Consider the following 25233-nt stretch of genomic DNA (forward strand, 5'->3'; position numbering starts at 1 on the left):
GGGAAGGTCTGCAGTCAGAACTTGGGGACCCAGGATGGAGTGAGTCAGTGTTCCCCTTCCCAAACTCTTCAGCCTCAGAATGGTCCAGTAGCCATGTGCCTCCACTGACAAGAGTCAGCCGGGGGTCTACAGCCATGGTCCTGTGTCCTACCCTGTATCACCTCCACATCCCACACAGGACCCCTTCACCTCCCTCTTGCTCTGGGGCCATCGACTCTGCCCCAGCTGTATCCCTACTCCCATGTCCACCCACTGTCCTCATCACTCTCATTTGGACAACTGCCCCTGCCTCCTCGTGAGTTCTTTCATCTCCAAACTTTTCTCTAGCCCATCCTTCTCCCGGGAGGGTCTGGCCTTTGGAGTAGAGCTCAGACACTGAGGCTCAAGGTGCAGCTCCCAACTTCTGAGTGCAAAAGCTACGGGCAAGACACTTAATTTTGCTAGGTCTCCATTCTTCCATCCACAAAATGAGATAAGGAGTCATCTCCTAGAGCTGGTCTAAGGACTGAATGAGAGAAATGAGGCCCTCGATAAATGTGAAGCAGATGGTAAGCGCCGCCACATAGGCAACTGGATCCCAGCACTGTTCCCGAATCTTCCATCAGGCTCTGCTGCCCCAGAAGCAAGCCCACACTCCAGGGCACCAAGGTTGCTACCACTGGCCCTAGCCCAGCAGGCCAGAACCTCCTTCCAACTTTTGTTTCCTCGCCTCACCCCCACTGTCCAGCTTACCTAAGCTCCATAGTCATCCCCACAATCCCAATGCCAACACAGCGATGGGCATGTAACGGCCCCAAGCAAATGTCCTTTCTCCCCCAGCCACACACACGCATTTCCACCACACGTGCACATTCACCTCTGCCTGCCCACGTGAGGCCCAGCTCAAAAGCCTTCCTCCATGTTCCCCAGGGAATTCAGATCCCTTTTTTTGTGCTTCTATTTTCTTAACACTCCACACACACTGTCTGGCAGTGGTTAGCTGAGTCCACACCTTATCTCCCCTCCACAAGGCAAGTTCTGAGGGCGGGGCCCCCACTCGGGACACCTGGAACAGTGCTTACCACAGAGTACTGCCTAATACATACTCGCTGGGTTAAATTCTTCGGCTTTACTTAAATATTAGCAGATCTCTCCTATGAAACCACTCAGAAGTGTCAAAGAATAAAAAAGATAGAAAAGGCAGCCATTAATCTGAGGTACCACTTATTTATGTTAAGGCTAAGTAAGTCTCTACAGAAGATGGAATTCTACAAGTACAGAAACAAATCTCCCCATTTGGTCAAAGCGGTTTGGGTGTAACTGCTTGAGGAGCTGTCTGAGGGAGCCCCCAGGGCACAAAGCTGCTCCCAAGAGTCAAGGTGGGCACACTGCTGGTGGGAAAGTCATCCAATGCATTCAGATTCAATTCACTTCCTTCCTCTTTTACAAAAAATAAACTTGAATCATGGATTGTTCTACCTCGAACTTCCTAATCGTTAAATCTACAAATAACTACTTTGGGCAATAAGCCAATTTCTTTTGGAAGGCTGCACAGCAGAGAGATTGAACCATAGACTAAGGCTAGTCCACAGACACAAGTTAGAGAGAAATGGGTCCCAAGTCAGGTGGGTGATGTTGGTTTTGTCACTTGACTCCTCTGAACCTCAGTTTTCTCACTGGCAAATGGAGACAGTACCTCACAGGGCTACCAGGATGGCTCAACACACAAGTCCATGCCAAGTGCTCAGCACAGCACCAGGCCCACGATAACCGTGCAGTCAATGGTAGCTACTGTAAAGAGCTTTGTGCAAGTTCAAATACCTTCACGATTCCTTAAGTCTTCAAAGGGGCCTCATGGGTCGTGTAGACCCAATAATTTCACCTTAAAAATAAGGACCCTGAGGTCTGGAGAGAGTTCTATAGGCTTTATATCTGCACTCACTGCCCCCTAAATGCACAAGAAACTCCCCGAGGCCCAGTAATCACCTTCCTACATGTCCGTATCCCCCAACACAGCATGGGGCTGTGTTCTATCTATCAGCAGGGACGGTGCCACTGTCTAAAGACAGATACACATCCCTTCTCACAGTCAAGGCTCTGTACCAGCAGTCAGAGCCTGGGAACTTGCAGGATGGAATGCCAGATTAAACCACTGAGTTCCCACCCAAAGCCATCAGACACTGCCTTGCTAGGCTATGCCGGTGGACCCATCCCTGTTAGAGCAGCAGCAGCACAGGGGGGACGGTATCAGCTGTCACTTATGGACACCCACTTGTGTCAGCCATGCCCCATTTCATCGTACTCACACAAGCACCTTAGAAGAGAGATACTCTTAGTATCCCCACTTGACAGATAAGGAAACCGCAGCTTGGAGCTGTGAGCCCACCACCGGGTTAAATACACACTAAGGCTCTTTTCACTACCCACTGTCCCCTTTCCTATATTAATGGACTAAATGCTCCTTTCCAAAATACTGCTGGGCACAGGGACCAGCACAGTATGAAAAGCTGGCCAGGCCTGATACAGATGAACACTGGGGAGCACTCAGGAGGGGAACTTTCCTGGACACTCAGACCTGCTCTGTGGGCAGGCGGCAGCAGCACCAGACAGAAGTAATCCCAAGTCCATACCCTCTAAGCCCACAGATGAGGCACTGTGGTATCCCAAAACTGCCACGGTGATTTAGGTTAAAGGTGAGATCTGTTTGATCAGAATGGAGAACTCTTATCTAACAAATGAGAACTTATCTTTCTTTGTTACATAATATCTGGTCTTTCTTGAAAAGCTGTATAATAGGATTCCAGAAGTTCTGAGATATATGCCTCAAATACTTTCCTACCTTCTCAAGTAATCACAAAACAGGAATAAGGAGAAGTCCAGCTGAAGCCTTACCTCAGCTACGTGCACTGCATCTAGCCAACAAGCATGGGAAAAAGGGAAAGTGGGTCAGCCCCATTCACAGAGCACCGAGCAGAGGCAGTGAGCCAGTCACGTCACGTGCACAAGTCAGGGGCTGCAGACAGTAGCCACGACCCCACCAGAGTCAGGAAATAAAAGTCAAATGGACTGAGCGTTGAAGAGTTCAGAAGAAAAAGGTTATGCCTTGCTCCTACACATCAGCACCTGGAATCCTCAGTGGGATTTCCCTCAATGCGAAAGGGCGTCACCAGAAAGACCGGCCCGGCTCTAGGTAATGGAGCAACGCAGAGATCATCCCTGCTTTGTCGGCGCACTGGACTCCCTGTGCTGCAAGTCAGTCCTGGGAAAAACCAAGACACAGCCGAATAGAGATGCATGCGGTGGTTACAGTCCGTGCTCTGTGGGCATTCAAGCCACTCCAGGCTCCTGCCCTCACTCTGACCCTCACCGTGGCCAGAGGGTTAGTCTCTAAACCTCAGTTCCTCAACCCTAAAATAGAAATGATAAGGTCAGCCTCACAGAGTCAGTATAAACTTTAAACATAAGGCAGGTAAAGCATTCAGCACTGTGGCTACACAATGGTTCTAAACGGGGGGCAGTGCTGTCCCCATGGGACATGTGTCCCCCACGGAGACATTTTTGGTTATTACAGCTGAGAGGTGGTAGCTACTGGCACTTAGTGAGCAAAGATCAAGGGTGCTGCTAAACATCCTGTAATGCCCAGGCCAGCCCCCACAATAAGGAATTATCCAGCCCCAAATGTCAGTAGTGCCCAGGCTGAGAAACCCTGCCCCAGCACACAGCAAGCACTCAATAAGTGTGAGTTATGAAATCATCCTTACGATGACAGCAATCAGTGAGAAAGTAATAGTTTCCTCCCTTCCAGGATAATCAGCATCTGTGATTAAAATGATAGGAGACAGAGTGTATTACTTACTCTATTTCTTGTAACACTGGGTAACAGATCTGTCATTCTGGAGATGGGAAGAGTCTGTTGCTTGCTTGATTCTGTAGAGCCCAATAACTTTGTGAAATAAATAACATAGCAGAGCACCAGGACGGTAGTATATAAAAGCTGAAAAGAGAAAATAGTGGATTTAAGTGGCATGCTTTTAATACAGGCAGAATTAAGATTTGCCTGGAAATCTGACCTCAAAGGCCAAGTAACAAAGAGAACTGTCTTCATTAACTGCACCTTCCAGTCAGCAGTGCCTCCCGCTCCGGGGAAGAGCCAGCTCCACTGCGGCATCTCTGGGGAAAGGGCTCCAAACACGGCAGCTGACTGGGAGAACGGCTCTGGGCAGGCAGAGCATCATTTCCCTGACAGACATCCCCTAGTGCCACCACCACAGCAAGGACAGACATGTTCTCAAAGGAACGACCCTCCTGCCTCAACAGCACCCTGCAAGGACCCACATGTCCTGTGCTTACATGCAGAGACCCCCGTTCTAGATGACAGGGGCTTTCCCAGAAACCCAGAAGCTGTGACGGGGACTACAAAGCAGAACTGAGCTCTTAGCTCCCTCCTCTCAGCCGGGTGCATGGGCAGGGCAAGAGCCACTCCAGGACGGGGGAGGGAGTCGGGGTTGGGGGTGATAAGAGGGCCCACCCTTCCCTCCACAGAGCCAGGACAAAAGGGTGGCTTGGGGCCAGGAGCCACAGCCTGAGGTTTTGTTTGCAGTTTGGGAGGAGTATCCAAACAGCCCCTTTCACAGGCTCCCTTCTCTCCATGCTGTGAATGCAATGCACACTAGCTCGGAAGGGAACGGGCCCTCTAGGTCCTGCTTACAATCTGGAAATGCTAAACCTGCTCCTGTAGCCAAGGCAGAGTCCACCGTCCTTTCATGCCTTGTAAGAAGACATGGCAGCTCTGTTGTGAGCCATGCCACCAGATGCAACAGCCCCTATGACAAGAGGACTCCCTCCTCCACCTCCCTGCACCTTCCCGCAGACCAGCACCTGGGGAAAGAGTGACAGTCCATGGGCAGTCTTCAGGTAGGACATCCTAACTACGTAATCCTTCCCCTATTTTGACTGAGGAAAAATTTACATAGGATAACACCGAGTGTTATAACCATTTTAAAACATGCAATTCAGTGGCTTTTAGTACATTCACAGTGTTGTACAACCACCACTTTATTCCAGAACACTTCCATCACTCCAAAAGGAAATTCTGTGCCCATTAAGCCATCACGCTCCCGTCCTCCACACCCCGGCAATGAAAATCTGCTTTGTCTCTATAGACTCGCCTATCTGGACACTGCATATTAATGGAAGTGTGCAATCAGTGGCCTGGCGCCTGGCGTCATCCACTTAGTATAATGGTTTCCGAGTTCATGGTGCCGTGGCACGTTATCATTTTTATGGCTGAGGACTAATCCGCTGTGCACGTATGCCACGTTTTGTTCATCCATTCATCAGATGATGGACATCGGGCCTGTTTCCACCTTTTGGCTGTGGTGAATAGCGTTGCTGTGAGTATCTGTGTATGAGTTGTTCGAACACGTTTTCAGTCTTTTGGGGATATACCTAGGGGCAGAATTGCTGGGCATAATACGTCAGTTCTACATTTAACTTTTTGAGGAACTGACAAACTGTTTTCCACAATGGCTATACCATGTTACATCCCCGCCAGCGATATGAGGGCTCCAATTTCTGCATATCCACATCGACACTTGTTATCTTCTTATTTTTTGGTAACAGCCACCCTAATGGGTGCAAAGTAGTATCTCATTGTGTTTTGTTTTTTTTTTTTAAAGACTTTATTTATTTATTTGACAGATAGAGATCACAGTAGGCAGAGAGGCAGGCAGAGAAAGAGAGAGGAGGAAGCAGGCTCCCCGCCGAGCAGAGAGCCCGATGCGGGGCTCGATCCCAGAACCCTGAGATCATGACCTAGAGCCGAAGGCAGAGGCTTAACCCACTGAGCCACCCAGGTGCCCCTCTCATTGTGGTTTTGATTTACGTTTGCTAATGACTAATGATATGGAACATCTTTCCATGTGGTTATTGGCTATTTGGGTATCTTCTTTGGAGAGATGTTTATTGAGGTCCTTTACCTACTTTTTGGGTAGTGTGCCTTTTTGTTGGTGAGTTGTAAGAATTCTTTATATATTCTAGAGTGACCCTTTTATTCGACATATGATGCCATGGGGTAAGGGACTGTTTAAGGAAGAACCTGGAAGTGGGTTGGACAAAGGGGAATCCCAGAGCAGTGGTGGGGATCGCCTGCTGATATGAAGTGCTGTTGGCTCTTAGACCTCTCACACAGACACTGACAGAGAAAATGCCAGAGAAGAGCTCTCCCAAGTCTTATAATAAGAAAGCAAGTAAACTCCGAATGGGCCTTGCTGACCTAGGATGTATCCTGGGTGGGAGCATCAGAAAGTCCTAACACAAGTGTCTTTCCCAAGAGGAGTCAACCAATAATTGGGCATCTTCATGGCCTCCTGTCCTATTAGGGAGAGTATATAAAAAACATGATGAATGTGGAGAACTGTAGTCCCAGATCGAATAAAACATGGCAAAAATTATCACAAATAACTCCTCTAAGATATGCAACTATTTCAACTATTCGCAAACTGCTTTTAGGAGGCAATTCTCATTCTTACACCACTGATTTGCAATCTACTTTTTCTGTGTTTCACAACAATATTTGTAGTTTTTGCTAAGATACAGGAAAGACTTTCACATAAGTCACTACTAAAAATTTTAACTTATCTTCCTATACATTAAGAAAAATTACAAACTGCTTTGTACTATAAGCTGTTCCAGTAACTATGTGATCGTAGGTTTCATTTTTAAAATGAACACTGTACTCCAGTTGTACTTTCATTAGAGCTAGGGATATGAACTAGAACTAGAACATGGGATGGCGACGAGGCCAGGCCTGCCAGAAGTGAGAGTGTGCTGCCAGACCTTGGCTCCTGTGCTCTGCATTGTGTGAGATCACAGTCCAAGCTCCGAACAGGCTTGGCAGAATTTCCTCCTATTCTGAAAACACCTGATTGAAATCCAGGGAAAAATCACACACATGCAATTTGACTCCCACCCCACCCCCTCGCTGCTTTCTCCCCTCCTCCATAAGACAATCAAAGGTGAATTTGGAGCGGGCTTGCCCACAGAACATCTAAAGGAGTCGCTATGTTTGACAGTGAAGTCTAATGCAGGGACCTCACCAGGCCCCTGGGGACGCCAGGAGCAGGAGGGACAGCCAAAGGAAAAGCACTATCAAGGCTGTCTTTTTAGAGCTCCCAGCCTGCCTCACATGCATGAATACTCCAGATGTAAATCACACAGTAATGGGAACAAGAAGAAAAAAAATAAAATGGAGAAACATAGATTATACAAAAGTGAAAAGCTATAACTCTTACCTGGGCCAAAGAGAAAATGTACAGCCCCCAGTGAGGCAACCACAGCACGAGAAAAGCTGTCAGGACACTCTTGAGGATGACGGACAGGCTCTCAGCAATCACCTGCAGGAACAGGGTAAAGGGGGCACTTCACATTAATAAAAGCTAAAGACGCACAGGAATGACAAATAGGAGCCTGGGACAGTGGCCACCCTGGCAGTGAGGATGGGGCACAGGGTTAGACACAGCACCCATAATGCTCTAGTGGGCTGGGCGGTTTGTTCATGGACCTTCAGTATACTATCATGCTTTAAGATTCACACATATGCTATATATTCTCTTGTACATATCAAGTTACCTATTTTGCAAGATGAAAAGTTACTGTTAGTATGCAATTACGAACAGAATCACTAGAAAAATCTGAAAAACCTTTACAGTCCTCTTAAATTCTAATCTAAACTAGTAACTTCCCTATTAGTAAATCTATTTTGCATTATTAGTATATAGCAGAGGTATATATATATATATATATATATATCCCAGCCCATCTGCCAAATTTCAAGGAAATGAACTAAACCGATCATGTTATCTTTTTCCAAATTCATTTTTAGATGCAAATCTGAAAAAAATCATCCTCTCCTAGAAAACATTTTTAAGAAACCACTCTTTCTCTTATTTTTCACACTTCCCATCAAAGCAGAGGGCACACTGACCTTGAGTTTGACAAACATCTGTGCTTGTGCCAAGACCCAGAAGGGCTCTCCCAGAAGCTCTACCACGGCCGAAAGGCCAAACACCACCACTCCAGTTCCATAGTGGGAGACGACATTAGGATCCGGCACTTCAAGCAACCGTAACCACACCCAGCCCAGGAACAAGGACCAAAACACACCCAGGGGGACGCTAGAAAAGGGAAAAAATGTTTTTTTTTTTAATATGCTAAGTATAAAAATAAATATATATTAAAATAGTCGCACCGAACAGAAAGGAAATATAATCATAAAAATAGCTACCACTTATCAAGGCACTTCCTATACGCCAGGTACTCGATTCACTCCCTTTACGTCTCCAACACCTCCCAATGATCCTGTCATTATCCCCATTTAAGTGATGAGGGAACTAAAGCTGATGACGAGCACTGGGTAATCTGGCCAAGGTCATGGACAGTTAGTCAAGGGCAGAAGCAGAACCCGATCCCCATCTAACGCCAAAACCTACACTCCTATCAAGTGTATTACACTGAGGAGATAAGCAAAATTCCCGGAAAGTACGTGCCTGTTGTTGGCACCGCGAATGACTAAAAGTATCCCGTTGGTTCTTGCACCCAGATAAGCAACAGTCCAGTGCGCAGCATCCCTTCACACGTACACCACAGAGCACTTCAATATGACTGAGTAGTTAACTGTCAGGCCTCGAATAAAATGAACACCTACCAGCCTCACGACAGTCATTTCCATGGGGCAAGAAGGAGTCATGTAAGCCAGCACCAGCCCTCTCTGCAGGGATCTAACTGCAGAAAAGCCATTACAAGTTTTAGCTGATGTATTTGACCTTCAGGATTATTCTAAAAGGCTCAGAACTGAAGTCAACCTAACAAAATTGAAGAAAGATATAATGAAAGCCCTAAAAGGCTTTCAAAAAATACTAAGTGGTTGTTAAAAGCTTGGAAAAGACTACAGGGGCAAAGATTACGAATGAAGAAGATAGCACAGTCCCAGTGGGGCCCAGAATGGGCATCAGGAATGGCAGAAACAACCTCCCAAGAGGGTAGAAACAGCGCTAGAAACCTGGCCCCGAAACCCCCACCCGGAGCTCTTGGCCACCCACAGAGAGAACAGCCAACAAACTCCAATTGGACACTCTCTCCTTCTTGCCCCATGCCCAGGCCCCAGAAACACCCCGTTAAACCGAAGCTGGAGACAATTCAGCTTTGGACAGATGTTGCTGTTTAACCTTTAAGACACTTGCTTTCGCACTGTCTCCTGCCAAACCACAACTCACGTTAGCCACAAGAGGTTAAAGGTTTGGCTCCAGTCTCGCTGGGGGCCCCCGCTCAGACATGCTCTACGGAAGGCCTCTCTGGCCAAGAAGATGGTGGTCGAGTAAAGCAGTGTTAGCCTGTAAAGGAAAAGCAGAAATCAATAATGACTCTGGTTTTTTTTCACAGAGAGAATTTCTGAGATTTTGCCAGCGACAGGAAGGAAAAGTCTTGGGTATAAGTCACTGGTGGTGATGTGAAGAGCAGTGAGTTCCTGTGGGGCCCCATACTAATCTGATCCACTTGAACAGCAGAGTTAGGAACAGAACAAGGGACACCTGAGAGTGTGTCTACAGAGCATTATGCCAGAATAGACACTGCCGCAGTGGCCCCCAAAACCTACCGCTTCAGAGCAAGTAACAGAGGTGTGGCTCTGACACTAAGGAGAAAAGGACAAGGTATGACTGCACACAGCAATCGGATCTCTTGGTCACACTGAGACCGGTGACCTATCGGTTCTTATAAGAGAAGCAGAGGCTCTACTGAGCGGAAGCTCTGGCCAAAAGCTTTCTCAGGACAGCCAACAGACTTGTTACACACGTCACCACAACCCAGGTCAGCAAGGCTTGTCTGCATACTTGCTGGGTGGGCAGTACCTAGGTGGACCCTCCTGCACCTGGGTGAGTGGTAGCTGAGGTTTTCCCTCATCAACAGGCTGTGGCTGATGAAGCTAGAGTGGGGACAGCCCACGGCTAAGGTCTCTCTGAGGTTGTCCAAGGATCATGTGGCCACCCAAGGCTTCCGTCCACCACTGCCAATGAGGAGACTGGACCATATGGTAAGTAGGGGGCGGGCTAGACCATGGCTGTCAAAGCAGAGACTTGCCAATCTGGAGGAGACCAGATGGCGAGAGGCCCAAACTGTTTTCAAATCTGAGCACCTAAGAGGAGATTTGGTCCCCTTCCTTCCTGCTTTTTTTAAAAAAGATTTTTGAAAGATTTTATTTATTTGAGAGGAAGAAAGACGAGTGGGGGGAGGGGCAGAGGGAGAAGCAGACTTTCCACTGAGCAGGGAGCCCCAGGCAAGGCTCCATGCCAGGATCCCAAGATCATGACCTGAGCTACAGGCAGACCCTTAACTGACTGAGCCACCCAGGTGCCCACATTTTTTACATTTTTAAAAAAAGATTTTATTTTTAAGTAATCTCTACACCCAACATAGTGCTCGAACTTAAAACCTCAAGATCAAGGGTCACATGCTCCACCCACTGAGCCAGCCAGGTGCCCCTCTTCCTGCTTTTCACAGTATTTCTTAAAGTATGGTCCTTACTTTAAAATTATCCAAGGAGGGGCGCCTGGATGGCTCTGTGGGTTAAGCCTCTGCCTTCGGCTCGGGTCATGATCTCAGGGTCCTGGGATCGAGCCCCACGTTGGGCTCTCTGCTCGGCAGGGAGCCTGCTCCCCTCTCTTTCTCTGCCTCACTCTCTGCCTACTTGTGATCTCTCTCTCTGTCAAATAAATAAATATTTTTAAAAAAATTATCTGAGGAGCTTGTCAAAATACTGATTCCCGGGCCCCTCCTCAGTCCCACCTACAGTAAACCACATGATTCCTTTGCCCATCAAAGTTTGAGAACCTTCTGCAAGCTCGGAGAACAGAGCCCAGAGCTTGTTTGGTGGGTATTCTGTGTGAAATGCTGTCTGGAACATACCATCTTATTTATCAGGACACGATGCTACACCTGAGAGGCTGAGCTATTCTGAGCACTCACATTACTCCATATACTTTCGTGTCATTTGTGAATTCAGAATATGTGTGGGCGCCCTTGAACGGAAAGGAGAGAAATAAAAAAAAAAATGGAGTCTTAAAGACAAAGCAAGGCAGCTCTCTAAGAGCCGCTGCTGAGGGACTCGTGACAGGGACTCAAGCTCTCACCCTAGCTTCCATTCTCCAATTATAAAAGTCACTGAGGAGGGAAGGCAGCCTGCTCCAAGCCTGCAGTTATGAAGCACATCCTCAAGCACTGCAGAATTCCTGCTTCCCTCGCTGTCAGCAGGACAAGAACACAGGATTATACCTGAGACAGGGTTTGCAAGGAATTACTCCCACTCCTCTCCTGGGTTCCCAGAGCAGCCAAACCAGAACAGCTGGCAGAGAAATGTGCATTTGGAGGCCGCTAATGGAAAACACTCCATGGGGCCATTAGAAGCAACATCGCCTGCTCATTCCCCCACCCCAGCACGCTCTCCCTCAGCCCGCTGCTAGAACACTCTGCTTCTGGGAAAGGGCCATGCTTCTAAAATCCGAGGGTGACACAAAGGTGCCCTGACTCGGGGTGTGGGCTGTGGGCAGTGCCAGGGCTCATCTCTTCTTACCTTACGTTCACTATGCCAACGATTTCCTTTGACAGGAAGCGAAGAACAAAGGCATTCAAGACAAAGGTGATCACTCGAAACAACACCTACAGAAAAAGAGGGAAAATACACGAGAATGAATTATGTTGGGAACATTTACTTGTGAAATGAAAACAATGTGGCTGTTCTCCCTAATAACGTACTGACAGCAGCTTCGCCAGAGACCCTCTCAGAAATGCGCCACCTGTCTCCATTTCTGCTGAAATGTCATTCCTTGGGGTCCCTCAGCACACCTGTGCAATGGTCAAGAACCCACAAAGGCACATGGAAGGCTCCCTAATTTATTGATAAGAGGGAGGCCCTGACATATTCAGTGAATTTCTACGGGTTCAAAGTTAGGCGCTCCAGGAGACAGAGAATTCTAGTTAGTGCTTCACATTGGCCACCCCCCTCCAGCCTGTTTAGAAATAGCACACACTTAGCAAGTGGGAGCCTGCAGGGTACGGCGGAATCTCTAGGAATCACAGGGCCTAATTTCTCTTTCTTCTCTGCCTAGTAATATCTGGGGATTCTGATAATGACTTTTAGTCTCTTTTAACTTGTATTCTCAATTAGAAAAGAAAAAATATTTGCTACTTTCCTGAGAGGAGTTGAAATATCTTTTTTTTTTTTTTTTAATTTGAGTACAGGGGTGCCTGGCTGACTTAGTCAGTAGAGCATGTGACTCTTGATCTTGGGGTTATGAGTTTGAGCCCCAAGCTAGGTATAGGGATTACTTAAAAATAAAATCCTTTATTTATTTTTTTAAGGATTTACTTATTTATTTATTTGACAGACAGAGATCACAAGTAGGCAGAGAGGCAGGCAGAGAGAGAGGAGGAAGCAGGCTCCCTGCCGAGCAGAGAGCCCGATGTGGGGCTCGATCCCAGGACCCTGAGATCATAACCTGAGCCGAAGGCAGAGGCTTAACCCACTGAGCCACTCAGGTGCCCCAAAAATAAAATCCTTTGAAAAAATTTTTGAGTACCACCAACACACAATGAGGTAACTTTTAAATGATAACTGTAAATAATAAGATAATATAAAATGGGGAAAGGGAGAAAGAGTCCAGCTATCGCCATTGAAGAGGATATATACCAAGATTGCAAACCTGTCAATTCAAGAAAACTACCTGAGCAAAGAATTATTGCAGGAGACAGAGAACAGGGTGCCAAGTGGGAATGTTAAATGGGGATATTGACCAGCTGCAAACCTCAGCGCCCCCTCTGCGTCCAGGCAGCACAGCAGGTGGAACTCAAGTGTGCTCCCCAGCAATCACTCTCAGAGTTACGTGTGAACAGCTGCAATTTGTTTGGTTGTTTTTTGGTTTTGGTTATTTGGGTTCTTTAACAAAGATTTTGTTTATTTTATTTGACAGAGAGAGAGAGAGAAAGCGAGTGAGCACACAAGCAGGGGGAGCAGCAGAAGGAGGAGAAGCAGGCTCCCCACTGAGCAGGGAGCCTATGCTGGACTTGATGCCAGGATCCTGGGATCACGACCCAAGCTGAATGCAGACGCTTAATGGACTGAGCCACCCAGGCATCCCTGGTTGTTTTTTTGAGAGAGAGCACGTGCCCTTTTGGGGGGGGCAGAGGGAAGAGGAGGGAGCAGAGGGAGAGGGACAGAGAGAATCTTAAAATCCTCAGCAGGCTCCACACCCAGTGTGAAGCCTGACATGGGGCTCGATCTCACGACTGTGAGATCATGACCTGAGCCGAAATCAAGAGTTGGAATGCTCTTCTGACTGAGCCACCTAAGCACTCCTGAACAGCTAAACCTTGAAAGATTTCAATCAAAGTATGCCAATAGGCCATGACGGTTTGAAAATCTCTGGGGAAAGATATGACCAAAAACGGAGAGTACAGTTTACCACTGTTAGTGTCTGTAACACTAAAGTGTCATTGAGCAACAAGGTTTCCAAAGCCAAGCTACCACAGTCCTAACCTTTATGGAGTCAAAGGTGGCCTTTTGGGAAACGCCTGATGAAAGCTCTGTAGCTCTCCTAGGAAACATGCAGATATATACACACACACACCAAATTCTTTACTCAATTTTAGACGTTTGAAGCCAATTCATGGGGCCCTGAATGGAAAAAGCGCTCAGCTCAGAGTCTCAAATCACCACTTAGCAGTTAAACCCATCATCTCCTAACTCCTCTACCTATCTCATAGGATTGAGAACAAGGATCAGACAAGATTGTGAAGGTGAAAACATTTTGAAAAACACATACAAATGAAAGACCTTCATACTTTCACTATGATCAGCTCAGAATTAAGAGAGAGAATAAGCTCTCAAATTCTTGCAGAATACAATGTAATTGCAAACCTACCTCAAGTATTTGCATCGTAATGTGAGGACGCATATGAGATTAAACATACACAGATTAAAACACTCAGGAAGCCTAGATTATGGCTGTATTCTTAAAATGACGTACACCTATTTATGCTAACAAGAGTCAAAGTTATCATTGTCTAAGAAAATGTCTCAGGCTATATCCCTATCTCGTAGTTGAAGAGTTGAGTTAATGAAGCTCTGAAGTTATTCATGCCACACACTATCTGCTCCACATAGTTGCCCTTATTAGCAACAAAATCTTCATTTAACTTTGTAAAAGACTTCACAGTTTATTTTTTCAAATTAAAAGGAATTTATTACATGCATCATATATGTATATTTTAATTTTAGCTAATATACAGTGCAATACTGGTTTCTGGAGTAGAATTCAGTGATTTATCATGTTCACACGACACCCAGTGCTGATCACAAGTGCCCTCTTTAATACCTATCACCCATCTAGCCTGTCCCCCACCCACCTCCCTCAAGGGCTTTACAACTTAAAAATAGCTCTTACATTTGGTACCCATTTGCCCCTTCAAAGCAACTGGGTAAATGCACAGGAAGCAAGTTAAGACAGAGCAAAGTGATTTGCTCAATGTCACACAACAATCATATGAACCAGCTTCACTTTACAGGTAGGCACCTGAATCCTAGTCCATTGTATTTTCTGCTAAGATGTGGTCTGTTTGTTTGTTTGTTTATGAAGCCAATCCGGGTGGTAAGGTATCATCAAAGATTGAACGATCAGCATTATGGCTAAAACACCGAACTCCATTATTTATGTTGTGGAATAGAAGAAAAAAGACTTGGTAAATTCAGGATTCACCTACTTTAGGGTTAGATGAATGTTTATTAAGCATTTATCTTGTGCAAGGAACTCTTCTACATGCTTTATGTGATGAATTTCATTTCATTCCTATAAGGACCATTTTAAAAATCCTTATTACCATAATAAAAATACCTAACATTTACTAAGTACTCATAATGAGCCAGGCACTTAACAGTCATGCCATCTAATCTTGCTAATGACCCTATGAGGCTGCATTACTGTTCTCATTTAAGATGAGGAAAACTGATGCTCAAAGTAAAGCAATTTTTCACAAGGTCAGGGATCTGCCAAGTAAGGAGGATTACACTTGAGCTCAAGTGTGCCCGGTTCTCTCTCCTATTACCCAAGTGAAATGCTGCCTCTAAAATAAAGGGGAGGGCAGATTCAGGATTCTTCTGAGTAAGGGCTAAACGGCTCAAGAGTGCAACACAGGAAAAACTGAGCCCCTTGACTTAGAATGACCAGCTTCTAGGTTAAAAGAATCTTTAGAGACCATTTGGACCAACTGGCATGTACCTTATCTGAGATGATGAAAATTAGGGCCAAAATGGGGAAGTGACTTATCCAAGGTCACATAGCCAGAGGGAAAATGAGCCAATATTTACTAAGTGCATACTAAGAGTCAGGTTCAGCATTAAGTACAATTATCTTTATGACTCCAGTCAAGCCTCATAGCAAATTTATGAGCTAGGTACTAGTATGACCCCAGTTTTTCCATGAGGAGCTGAGTCTTAGCAGAAGTCCTTTGTTCTGGGTCATGCAACTAGCACAAGGCAGAACCAGGATTCCTACACCAGGTATCTTTTTCTTAGTTATGCCATACTGTCTCTCTCAACTCGGTGGAAATCAGAGCGTCTGAAAAGGGGTCCGAGGGTCAGCGATGGGGCATGGAGAAAGTGAACCCCTTCCCTTAAAAGCATCATATTCTAGACCACCTGCCACCCGACCCGTCTCCTACTACCATATGGGAGATACAATGCTCAGAACGAAAGTGACTTGTTTGCAATCTCCCAGCCAGCGCTCCGCGCTCCAGGCCCAGGCGCCCCTTCGCCGCCGCCACCGCCTCTTGTCCAACTCCTCTGTAAGTGGGGTCCACACCGGGACGGGGTGTACCCCGGGGCGTGCTCACAAGGGCCCCAGGGCCGCCTCCCCGAGCATCCCGGCTGCGGGTCGAGCTCGGGCCGGCCGGGCAGAGAGTACCTGCAGGAGCAGACCGGAGGAGGCCAGGCGGGCGGCCTGACCCAGCACCTCCCTGCTGCCCATAGCTTCGGCGCCCCAACTCGGTCACCAGGAAACGCCACCGCCTACCCGCCGCGTCGCAAAGAGATAGCGTCACGGAGCGACTCGCCCTTTGATTGGTGATCTTGGGGCGGCGGAGGCGGAGCACGAAACGTTTTGGTCCATTAAGCGGCCGGCTTGAGTGACGTCACTGAGCCGGCGCCGCGTTTCTTCTCGTTCGCTCTGAGCTTGTGAGGTTTCTGTTCCTGCCCCTTCCCGTCCCGAGTAAGTTAATTGAAGCTGTTAAAAGTAGCCAAAGTCCCGTCCCTGAGGCTCTCAGCCTCCCAGCTAAGAAACATAAACTTCCTGGTCTTGTTCATAAGATTTTTGCCTTTTGGTCTTGGTTTACAAAGCTGGACCACAACCCCCAGAATTAGGCAGGACAGGAATTACCATTATTTTGCACAGAAAGGACTGAAGGACCGGAAGTTAAATCAGCATTTTCATGTGCGTGTAATCCTTCCTAAAGAGCTGAGAATTGGGCCCTGTGGTCAGATGAGTAAGACGAGACGTGAGTGGAGCCAACTCTGGGCTTCAGATCCTAAAACCTCCTCTTTTGCCTACATGCTACCCGTTGTGAGGACAGAGCAGAGGAATGGGCAGGAAGCGCTTTGTAAAACATAAAGCACAACGCACAGCATCGGCTGCTCTGTCCTTGTTCTTATCTACTATGCAGTCCTAGGAAGCCCACTTTCCCAGTCTCTTTTAGGCCTTCCCTGATTTGACCCCAGTCTATTTTCTGAACTACCTTTCACGCCACCACTGCCCTTTCCCAACACTCTCCGGTCCTAGCCATTCGGAACACTTACCATTCCTCAAACAGGCCCTATCTCATTAGACTTTGTTCTTGTTGCCCTCTGCCCAAAGTGCCTTCCCTGATGGCCCATCCAGCCTCTCACTCACTCTCCCAGACCCCATTGTCCCGACTTTCCCGAGTACTACAGTCGACACCTGCTATGGAGTGAATGCTGGTGTCCTCCCCAAATTCATGTTGAACCCCTAATCCCCAGTGTGATGGTACTTGGAGGTGGGGCTTTTGGGAGGTAATAGGTTATGAGCATGGTACCTTCATGAATGGAGTTAGTGCCTTTATAAGAAGACATAAGAGAGAAAGGAATGCTCTCTCTCTGCCATATGAGGACACAGCAAGAAGGCAGCCATCTACAAACCAGCCAGCCTTTATCCTGAACTTTGCAGCCTCCAGAACTGCAATAAATAAATGCCTGTCATTTAAGCCACCTAGTCCTTTGTATGTTGTTCCAGCAGCCTAAGCACCTGGAAAGCACTTTGTGACCTTTATAGCTTCTAGCACAATCTGCTTTGCGGTGAAGAGTCTAGAATATGTGTCTCTGCCTACACAGCCATGAGCTTCAAGAAGGCAAGAGTGTTGCAGCAATATTGGGGAAGGCTCCTAGGAGTTCCATAAATGCCTCCTGCCCTGTTACAGCTGCCTAGTGCTGTTGGAAACAGACCACAGGGCTCAAGGCCGATCCCCTCTCCTCCCCCACTCCATCTTGCCAAATTACTCAAACTGTATCCAATGATAGAGGTTCAGAATGTGTTTGACTATGAGACAGACCTGGCCCTGAATCCTCATTCTGTTACTCACTAACCTGGCAACCTCCATCTGCTCATCTATTGAATAGGAGATATTTTCTATCTATCTGTCCTGTGAGGGTAATCATAAGAATGGAAGCAGACAAAAGTCTGGCCCTTCAGGAACCTAAAATACAGTGGAAGGGAAAACAATTGAAACATGCCTGGTAATAAAATTTCACATAGTGATAAGTGCTATGAAAAATATGAAACCAGATAAGGTAAGAGAGGCTTTTGGAGGGGGAGGGGACATGCTGTTCTGGAGGGCAAGGTAAATCAGGCACCCACCTGGGACAGGACTGTACCTAGAGAGGAGGGCAAAGTGCCAAAGGGTCAGCCTAATGTATTTGGTCTAATGGCTGAGATGCCCAAGGGCTTGACCTGGGCAGCTTGCCCATCCCCATGGAGCTTGAGCTGGCAGATGAGGTAGGCTCCCGCTCCCTTTATCCCCAGCCAAGCAGCTGCCTCCTCCATGGCTAGCCCCTGAAGCAGAACCAATGAAGAGCTCTTCATGTCCACATACTCCTAACCCTGGGCATCCTGGTGGGCTGGCCTAGCAGAGACGAGGAGATCGTTTTGCTGGGGGCAAAGAAGCCAAAAGGGAAATGCTCCAGGCTAAGTCCAAAGAGCAAAGCCTCAGGGGAGTCCAGGATACAGACTCTGAGGGGTTCTTAGGCACAGAATTAGGGGACCCTTTTCTCTCATTCTGGAGGTTAGGACTTAGTAAGGAGAGACTGAGCATGCACTTTTTGCTCAGAGCCGTACTGGGTGCTGGGGTGGTGGGGGGAGGAACCTTGCTGAGGGTCAATGAGCACTGAACACCAACTCCGTGGTACTCGTGGCATGCACGGCACTCGTGTGTGCAATGTACATGTATGTTTCAGCTCTTTTACCTCCCTCAACAGCTCTTGGGGTGGGTATTACATATGAGCACAAGGAAGCACAGAAATGGTAGTGACTCACCCAAGATCATTCAGCGAGGGGGCAGTCAAGCTGGTATTTGAACCCAGATGCTTTCTGACCCTAAATGCTTGGATATGTTCCTGCCCTCAAAAAGCTTCTGGTCCCAAAGGAGACCTAAGAGTCCCCATATCTGAACCACAGAGAACATACGTGGCATCAAGGGGATGGACTCTGGGAGGCCTGCAGTGGTCAAGCGCCAGTGGGCTTAGAGGATTCCCTCACCTCCATGCCGAGCCTCCCCAAAGGCCTTGCCTCTTCTAGGAGCACTGGTACCCACAGGGTATGGCACAATCTGTGGGTTTTGTGTAGAAGGCTAAGCTCAAGGCTGGTGAACTTCTGTCTGCTGGCTATTGCCTGTTTTGTACACAGCCTTCAAACCAAGAACGGTTTTTACATTTTCAAATGGTTGCGGGAAAAATCAAAAGAAAAATATTTGATGACACAGGAGAAGTATATGAACTTCAAATTCCAATGTCCAGAAATAAAATGGTCTCGGAGAACACCCCCGTCCACCCACTTGTCCACATACCGTCTGCAACTACGGTCATGCTATCAGAACAGAATAGTGTGCCCCCCCAAAACTGAAAATACATCCTATCTGGCCTTTTACAGAAAGAGGTTGTCAGTCCTGGTGATCAGTGTCGAGCCCCAGTGCCTGACATGGAGTACACATCTGGATATTGAATGAATGAATGCAGGTATAAGTGAATGATGAAGCACTAGGAAAAAAAGGGAAGACGGGTTCTTCCCCAGGGGTCACCTGGTTTGGAGAACACCAGACTATAGATGGTGGTCACTGAAGGAGCTGTGTCCCCAGGCTGCCCCCCTCCATCCTGCCTTCTTGCCAGGTGGCCTCCCTGCAGAGGAAAGCTGACCCAAGCAGGCTATTTCATTACAAAGCTAGAGGGAGTGCCAGGGCTGACACCAAGCCAGCTAGTCTCCCCAAGAAGCAGGGCAGGGTGGGGGGGGCAGGTTGCCAGGGGCAGCTAAGGAGGGAGGAAGCTATGTGCCTTGGGAGGAGGCGGAGCTGGGCTCGGTCCCAGGCACCAGCCAGTAGGTGGCGGGTGTCTTGGGTGAGGGCCCTGCCCTCCCAAGCCTTCCTGCTGCACCAAGAACCTCCCCCACGGCCGCTCCTAGAAGGAGAACCCCAAGGCTCTGCTCCTCTCTCAGAAGTCCCAGGAGGGTCTGGGGCGGGGGGAGGGTGAGAGCACCGGTGGTGCAACTAATAGTTCACATTTGCCGAGCCCATGTAGGCTCGGTATCAGGCATTTTGCTTTCATGATCTCATTTTATTCCCACAGCAGCCCCATGGGGTAGGCACCCTTGTTCTCCCCATTTTACAGACGCAGGAAACTGAGGCTCAATGCCGTAACAGACTTGCCCAAGGTCTAGTAAATGGTGGTGCTGGAATTTGCCCCTGGCAGTGTAGCTCTCAGACCCCAAGCAGGACTAAACCAGAGTGTCTTTTGTTAATGCTGATTCCTGGGCTCCACCTCAGCAGTTCTGATTCAAGAGGCTGGGATGGGCCTGGGAATTTGCATTAACGAGCACTCTGGTTGGTTCTGATACAGTGGACCGGGCTCTGAGACACACTGCCTGGGGGCACTTCTTCAGGCACCCTGTACAAACTGCTTCCCTTAGGGCGCCTGTGTGGCTCAGTCGTTAAGCCTCTGCCTTCGGCTCTGGGTCATGATCCCAGGGTCCTGGGATCGAGCCTGGCATTGGGCTTCCTGCTCACAGGGAGCCCGCTTCTCCCTCTCTTTCCCACTTGTGCTTTCTCTCCCTACCTCTTTCTCTCAAATAAATAAATAAAATCTTTAAAAAACAAAACAAAACTGCTTCCTTCGATGAGCTGAAAAGAGTCTGTCTGCTTTAAGCTGGCAAAGCAAGTCCTGAGCTTTGCCCCAGGCTTGTCCAGCCTGCAAGGGGTCTTGCTGTCAGGACTGGGCTGTGGGTCAGTGGTCAGGGCAGCAGGGGTTGGAGGCAGTGCCTGGGTGAGGGGCCTTGGGGAAATTCCTTGCCAGGAAGGGTGTACCGTGCCGCCCTGGGGACCCAGGGTCTGCCCATGCATTGAGGGTGAGCTGCCATAGGCCCAGGGTTCTGCTGGCTCCTCTGGGCACTGACTTGTGCAGAGACAGGAGAGTGACCTGTCACACGTGCAGTATGGTTCAGTTCAATGCCATCCTGATTTCGAAGCCACCACCCCATGCTGTGCCTTGGGAGGGAGAGCAAGGGCAAATGGGGCACCATCACTGTGCTCTCAGAGCCTGGGGTCCCTCTCCAGGAGAACACAAGTGTGATCCCAGGCAGGCTGGGGTGGAAGAAATGGGCCTGGAGAATTCGGGGGAGCGGGGGGGAACAGATGTTTCCGGCTGGGGCATCAGCAAAGCTTTCCTGCAGAGGCTGTTTTTGGGCTGTGCCTGAATGGGCAAGAGAGCTGGGTCAAACACAGGGCTGTGCTGGGCCAAGGGAGCAGAAGCAGCGAGGGCTTATGGGAGGGAACTGGCTGAGCCCATCGGAGGACCCAGGCATTGGCTCTGACTGCCCTGGAGTGCAGAATCCTACAAATGGGCTGGGCTCCAGTGCTGGGCCAGTGGCTCCCAGAAGAACAAGTTCACGGGGGTGGGCATGCATGTGTGAATGAATACAAATTCAGCGACATGTGTTCATGGACACGGTGAGGGGAGCACGCACTTGCGTGTGTGAGCAGGCCTGCTTGCCAGGGGCTGCCTTCAGTTACATAAAGTCTGGGCGAGGAGGTGTGTGCCCGTGTGTATGAACGGACTCATGCTTGTGAGTTCATATGGGAGTGTGGACACGAAAGCATGACTGTGTGGTCACGTGCAGAGCGCGTGATGTGGGAGGACATGAAGGCGTGACGCCTGCGAGTATACTCTGGGACTCAGCATTCGGGCTTTCTGAGTCGCGGTCCACAGCCCCCGTAAGGGGAACAGTGGTTAATGTTGTCGGAGTCAGGCCCCCGCTTCCCATGTGACACCTTGGGGCATCCTCTCATCCATCCTGCGAGGTGGACTTATACTCGTTATGTCATCATCTTATCTGTTATTACCTCCATTTTACAGAGGAAGCCACCGAGGCTCAGGAAAGTCAAGTGATTTGCTTCGGGTTATGCGGCCAGCAGGTAGCAGAGCCAAGACTAAGCCCAAGCTGTGGGGCCTCAGAGGCCCCCCCTTTCCTGTTTCCTACAAGCTGCTGCTGGGCCATCCGTGGTGAGGAGCTGCACTGGCATACGGCTGGCCTGGACATGGCACAGACACCCAGGGCTCCTCATGGGCTAAGTGGGAAGGGACCGCCCCTGGGGCCTGGCCCTTGGGACCCAGGGCTGCAAAGTAGAAATGTCACACAGAGGTGAAATGGGGCAGTCCTCGTTTATCCCAAGCCCCAAAGAATTTGGACTGGAGCCAGCAGAGGCCCCTAGCCTGAGCAATGTGCTGTGTCCTGCTCTTTGGAACAACAGCCCAGCATGGAGAGTTGCCCCAGACTCTGTTATGCTGGTTTCTTGGAGGCTGCTTCGCAGCAGAAGGCCAGGATCCCAGACTGGGGACCAGCGTCCCTTCCTTGCCCTCTAACAGCCTGTCGGCTGCAGCAGCACCCCTCCTTGTGTCCCTGTCTTTCTTGTTGCGTTCAGGGTGCCGGTTGCCATGTTAAAAAACAAAACAGACCACAAACAAAGGGTCTCCCAGGGTCCTTTTCCCTACCACTGGGAGATGGACTGATCTAAGTTAAAGGCCTTTTGGGGAAGTCATTTGCTCACTTCTCTGAGTCTCCTACCCTCATCTGTAAAACGGGGGTAACCAGAATCCCTACCACGTGGGTCACAGTGAGAATGAAATGAGGTAACACGTGCAGAGCTCTCCACACCGCTGGGCACACAGAATGAGCGTGCCTGACACACACAGGCGCTGTCAGTGACATTTCCACCGGATTCGCAACGGCAAGGCTGACCTCATTTCTCCCTGTGACCCTGGCAAAACATTCCATCTTTCTGGACCTCCGTCTCCCACCCCGTAGAGATTCTTTTGACTTTTTTTTTTTTTCTGGTTGTTTCTGTTGTTATATATTGAAATATTTAAAAATTTATTTTCATAATTCCGTACCATTAAATTCACCCCTTCTAAAGTGTACAAGTCAGGGGGTATTAGCGTATGGCCAGAGTTGTGCCAGGGTCAACTAGGATCTCATCCAGAGCGTTTTCATCACTCGCAAAAGAAGCCCCCTACTCACTAGCAGGCTCTCCCCTTTCTTGCTTCTACGCAGCTCCTGGATACCAAGAATCAACTTTGTGTCTTTGGATTTGCTGATTCTGGGAAGTTCATATAAATGGAATTGTACAGAGCCAGGTCTTTTGCACCAGGATTCTTTCCCTTAACATAGTGGGGTTTGTTTTTGTTTTTTTTTTTTTTAAAGATTTTATTTATTTGACAGACAGAGATCACAAGTGGGCAGAGAGGCAGGCAGAGAGAGAGGAGGAAGCAGGCTCCCCACCGAGAAGAGAGCCCGATGCGGGGCTCGATCCCAGGACCCTGGGACCACGACCTGAGCCGAAGGCAGAGGCCTAACCACTGAGCCACCCAGGTGCCCCAGTGGGGTTTGTTTTGTTTTGTTTTTTAAGAATGGTCCATGTTGGGCAATGTCCAGTACTTCGTAATTTTTATGGCTGAACCCTGTTCTATGTGTAGCTTGACCACATTCTGTTTATTCACTTAGCTGCTGGTGGAGAGCTGGGTTGTTTCCATTTTTTGGCTGGTAAGGATACTGTTGCTATGAGCATTTGCATAAAGATTTTTGTGCGGACATACATGTTTTCCATTCTCTTGGGTAGGTATCTGGGTGTGAGGTTGTGCTAACTCCGTGTTAATCTGATTTTCACAGTGACTGCACTATTTTATGTCCCCATCAGTAGTAGAGAAGGGCTCCGATGTCTCCCCTTCCTCACCAATACTTACTATTGTCCGTGTTTTAATCATAGTCACACCAGCAGGTATGAAGCAATATGCCCTTTCGATTTGCATTTCCCTAATGACTAATGTTCTTGAGCATCTTTTCGTGTGCTTATTGGCCATTTGCATGTCTTTTTTGGGGCACATGTCTGTTGAAAGCCTTTGCCCGTTTTAACATTCTTTTTTTATTTTAGCCAATAGTTACTGGAGCACCTACTATGTGCTGGCAAACTTAGGGACTCTGCTTGGAGCATGAAAGCTTGCCCCGCCCAGCCTCCCAGGGCTATCACATTGGAGCATGTGTGTGGGGGAAGGGACATGGCTCCAAAAAAGGGAGGAGGCACAGAGTGGACAAGGGCCTCGGGTTTCAGAGGCTCTGTCTGTGTAATGCACCCTCCCAGGGGCTACCCTGCCCATTGGCTGCCCCACCACACCTGACACCAGTGTGATCAATACCATGTAGCCCGAAGCTGACTGCAAGTGGTAGGCACTGCCTGAGTATGCTCCCTCAGGGATTCTCAGTTTAAACCTACTCCTACCCAACCAGGGCCAGCCACATAACCCCTGGTCATCTTCAGGAAGCTCTGCACGGTGACTGCTGGCAGCAGTGGGGCTCTGCTGAGGTCTGAGCGATAGGAAGATAGGAGGACTTTGCTCTGCGTCCACTGCTGTGTGCCTTCTGCATATTCCTTGACCTCTCTGAGCCTCAGTTTTCGTTCTTTTTTTTTTAAAGATTTTATTTATTTATTTGACAGAGAGAGATCATAAGCAGGAGAGGCAGGCAGAGAGAGAGGGGGAAGCAGACTCCCTGCCGAGCAGAGAGCCTGATGTGGGGCTTGATCCCAGAACCCTCAGATCATGACCTGACCTGAAGGCAGAGGCTTAATCCACTGAACCAACCAGGTGCCCCCTTTCTTTCTTTCTTTTTTTCTTTCTTTCTTTCTTTCTTTCTTTCTTTCTTTCTTTCTTTCTCTTTCTTTCTTTCTTTCTTTTTAAGATTTTACTTATTTATCTGAGAGAAAAAGAGAGAGGGCATGAGCAGGAGGGACAGGCAGAGGGAGAGGGAAAGAATCTCAAGCAGACTCCCTGCGGAGTGCAGAGCCCAATGCGGGGTTCGATCTCATGACCCTGTGATCGTGACCAGAGATGAAATCAAGAGTGTGACATTCAATCGACTGAGCCACTCAGACTGAGCACTTTGAGTCTGAGTTTCCTTATCTGTGAAACGGGAGAATACTAGCACATTCTCTAGGTGATTATAAGGCTGAAATGAAATAATACAGAGGTTGAGGCAGAGGAAATGTTCACTAAGTACAACTCATGTTCTTTGTTTTGTCATCTGAAAACTGTGAGGGACAAGATAATCTCTGAAGGCTTGACTCCCTCATAGAAAGGAGAGGTTGATGGGGCGCCTGGGTGCCTCAGTCGGTAAAGCATCTGACTTCGGTTCAGGTCATGATCTCAGGGTCCTGGGATGGAGCCCCACACTGAGCTCCGTGCTCAGCAGAGTCTGCTTGAGGTTCCTCCCTCCATCTCTCCTCCCACTTGTGTTCTGTCTCTCTCTGTCAAGTAAATAAATAAATAAAATCTTAAGGGAAGGAAGGAAGGAAGGAGGGAGGAGAAAGGAGAAAGGAAGTAAGGAAGGAAAG

At 48.3% G+C, this 25233-nt stretch overlaps 1 protein-coding gene across 1 annotated transcript in view; it reads right to left on the minus strand.

Annotated features, from left to right (window-relative positions):
• Positions 1-16100, minus strand: part of LOC111144285 (RFT1 homolog) — a 35947-nt gene extending 19847 nt beyond the window's left edge. The window contains exons 1-6 of the mRNA XM_022498526.1: positions 15987-16100; positions 11603-11688; positions 9252-9368; positions 7964-8153; positions 7272-7373; positions 3836-3973 (exon numbers count right to left, since the gene is read on the minus strand). Of these exons, the coding sequence (XP_022354234.1) occupies positions 3836-3973; positions 7272-7373; positions 7964-8153; positions 9252-9368; positions 11603-11688; positions 15987-16049 (696 nt within the window). The 5' untranslated portion in view covers positions 16050-16100. The remainder of the gene's footprint in view (positions 1-3835; positions 3974-7271; positions 7374-7963; positions 8154-9251; positions 9369-11602; positions 11689-15986) is intronic.
• Positions 16101-25233: the final 9133 nt, after the last annotated feature.

Source organism: Enhydra lutris, unplaced genomic scaffold (genome assembly GCF_002288905.1).
Source record: "Enhydra lutris kenyoni isolate GAN:26980312 unplaced genomic scaffold, ASM228890v2 scaffoldscaffold10, whole genome shotgun sequence".
NCBI classification, from domain to species: domain Eukaryota; kingdom Metazoa; phylum Chordata; class Mammalia; order Carnivora; family Mustelidae; genus Enhydra; species Enhydra lutris.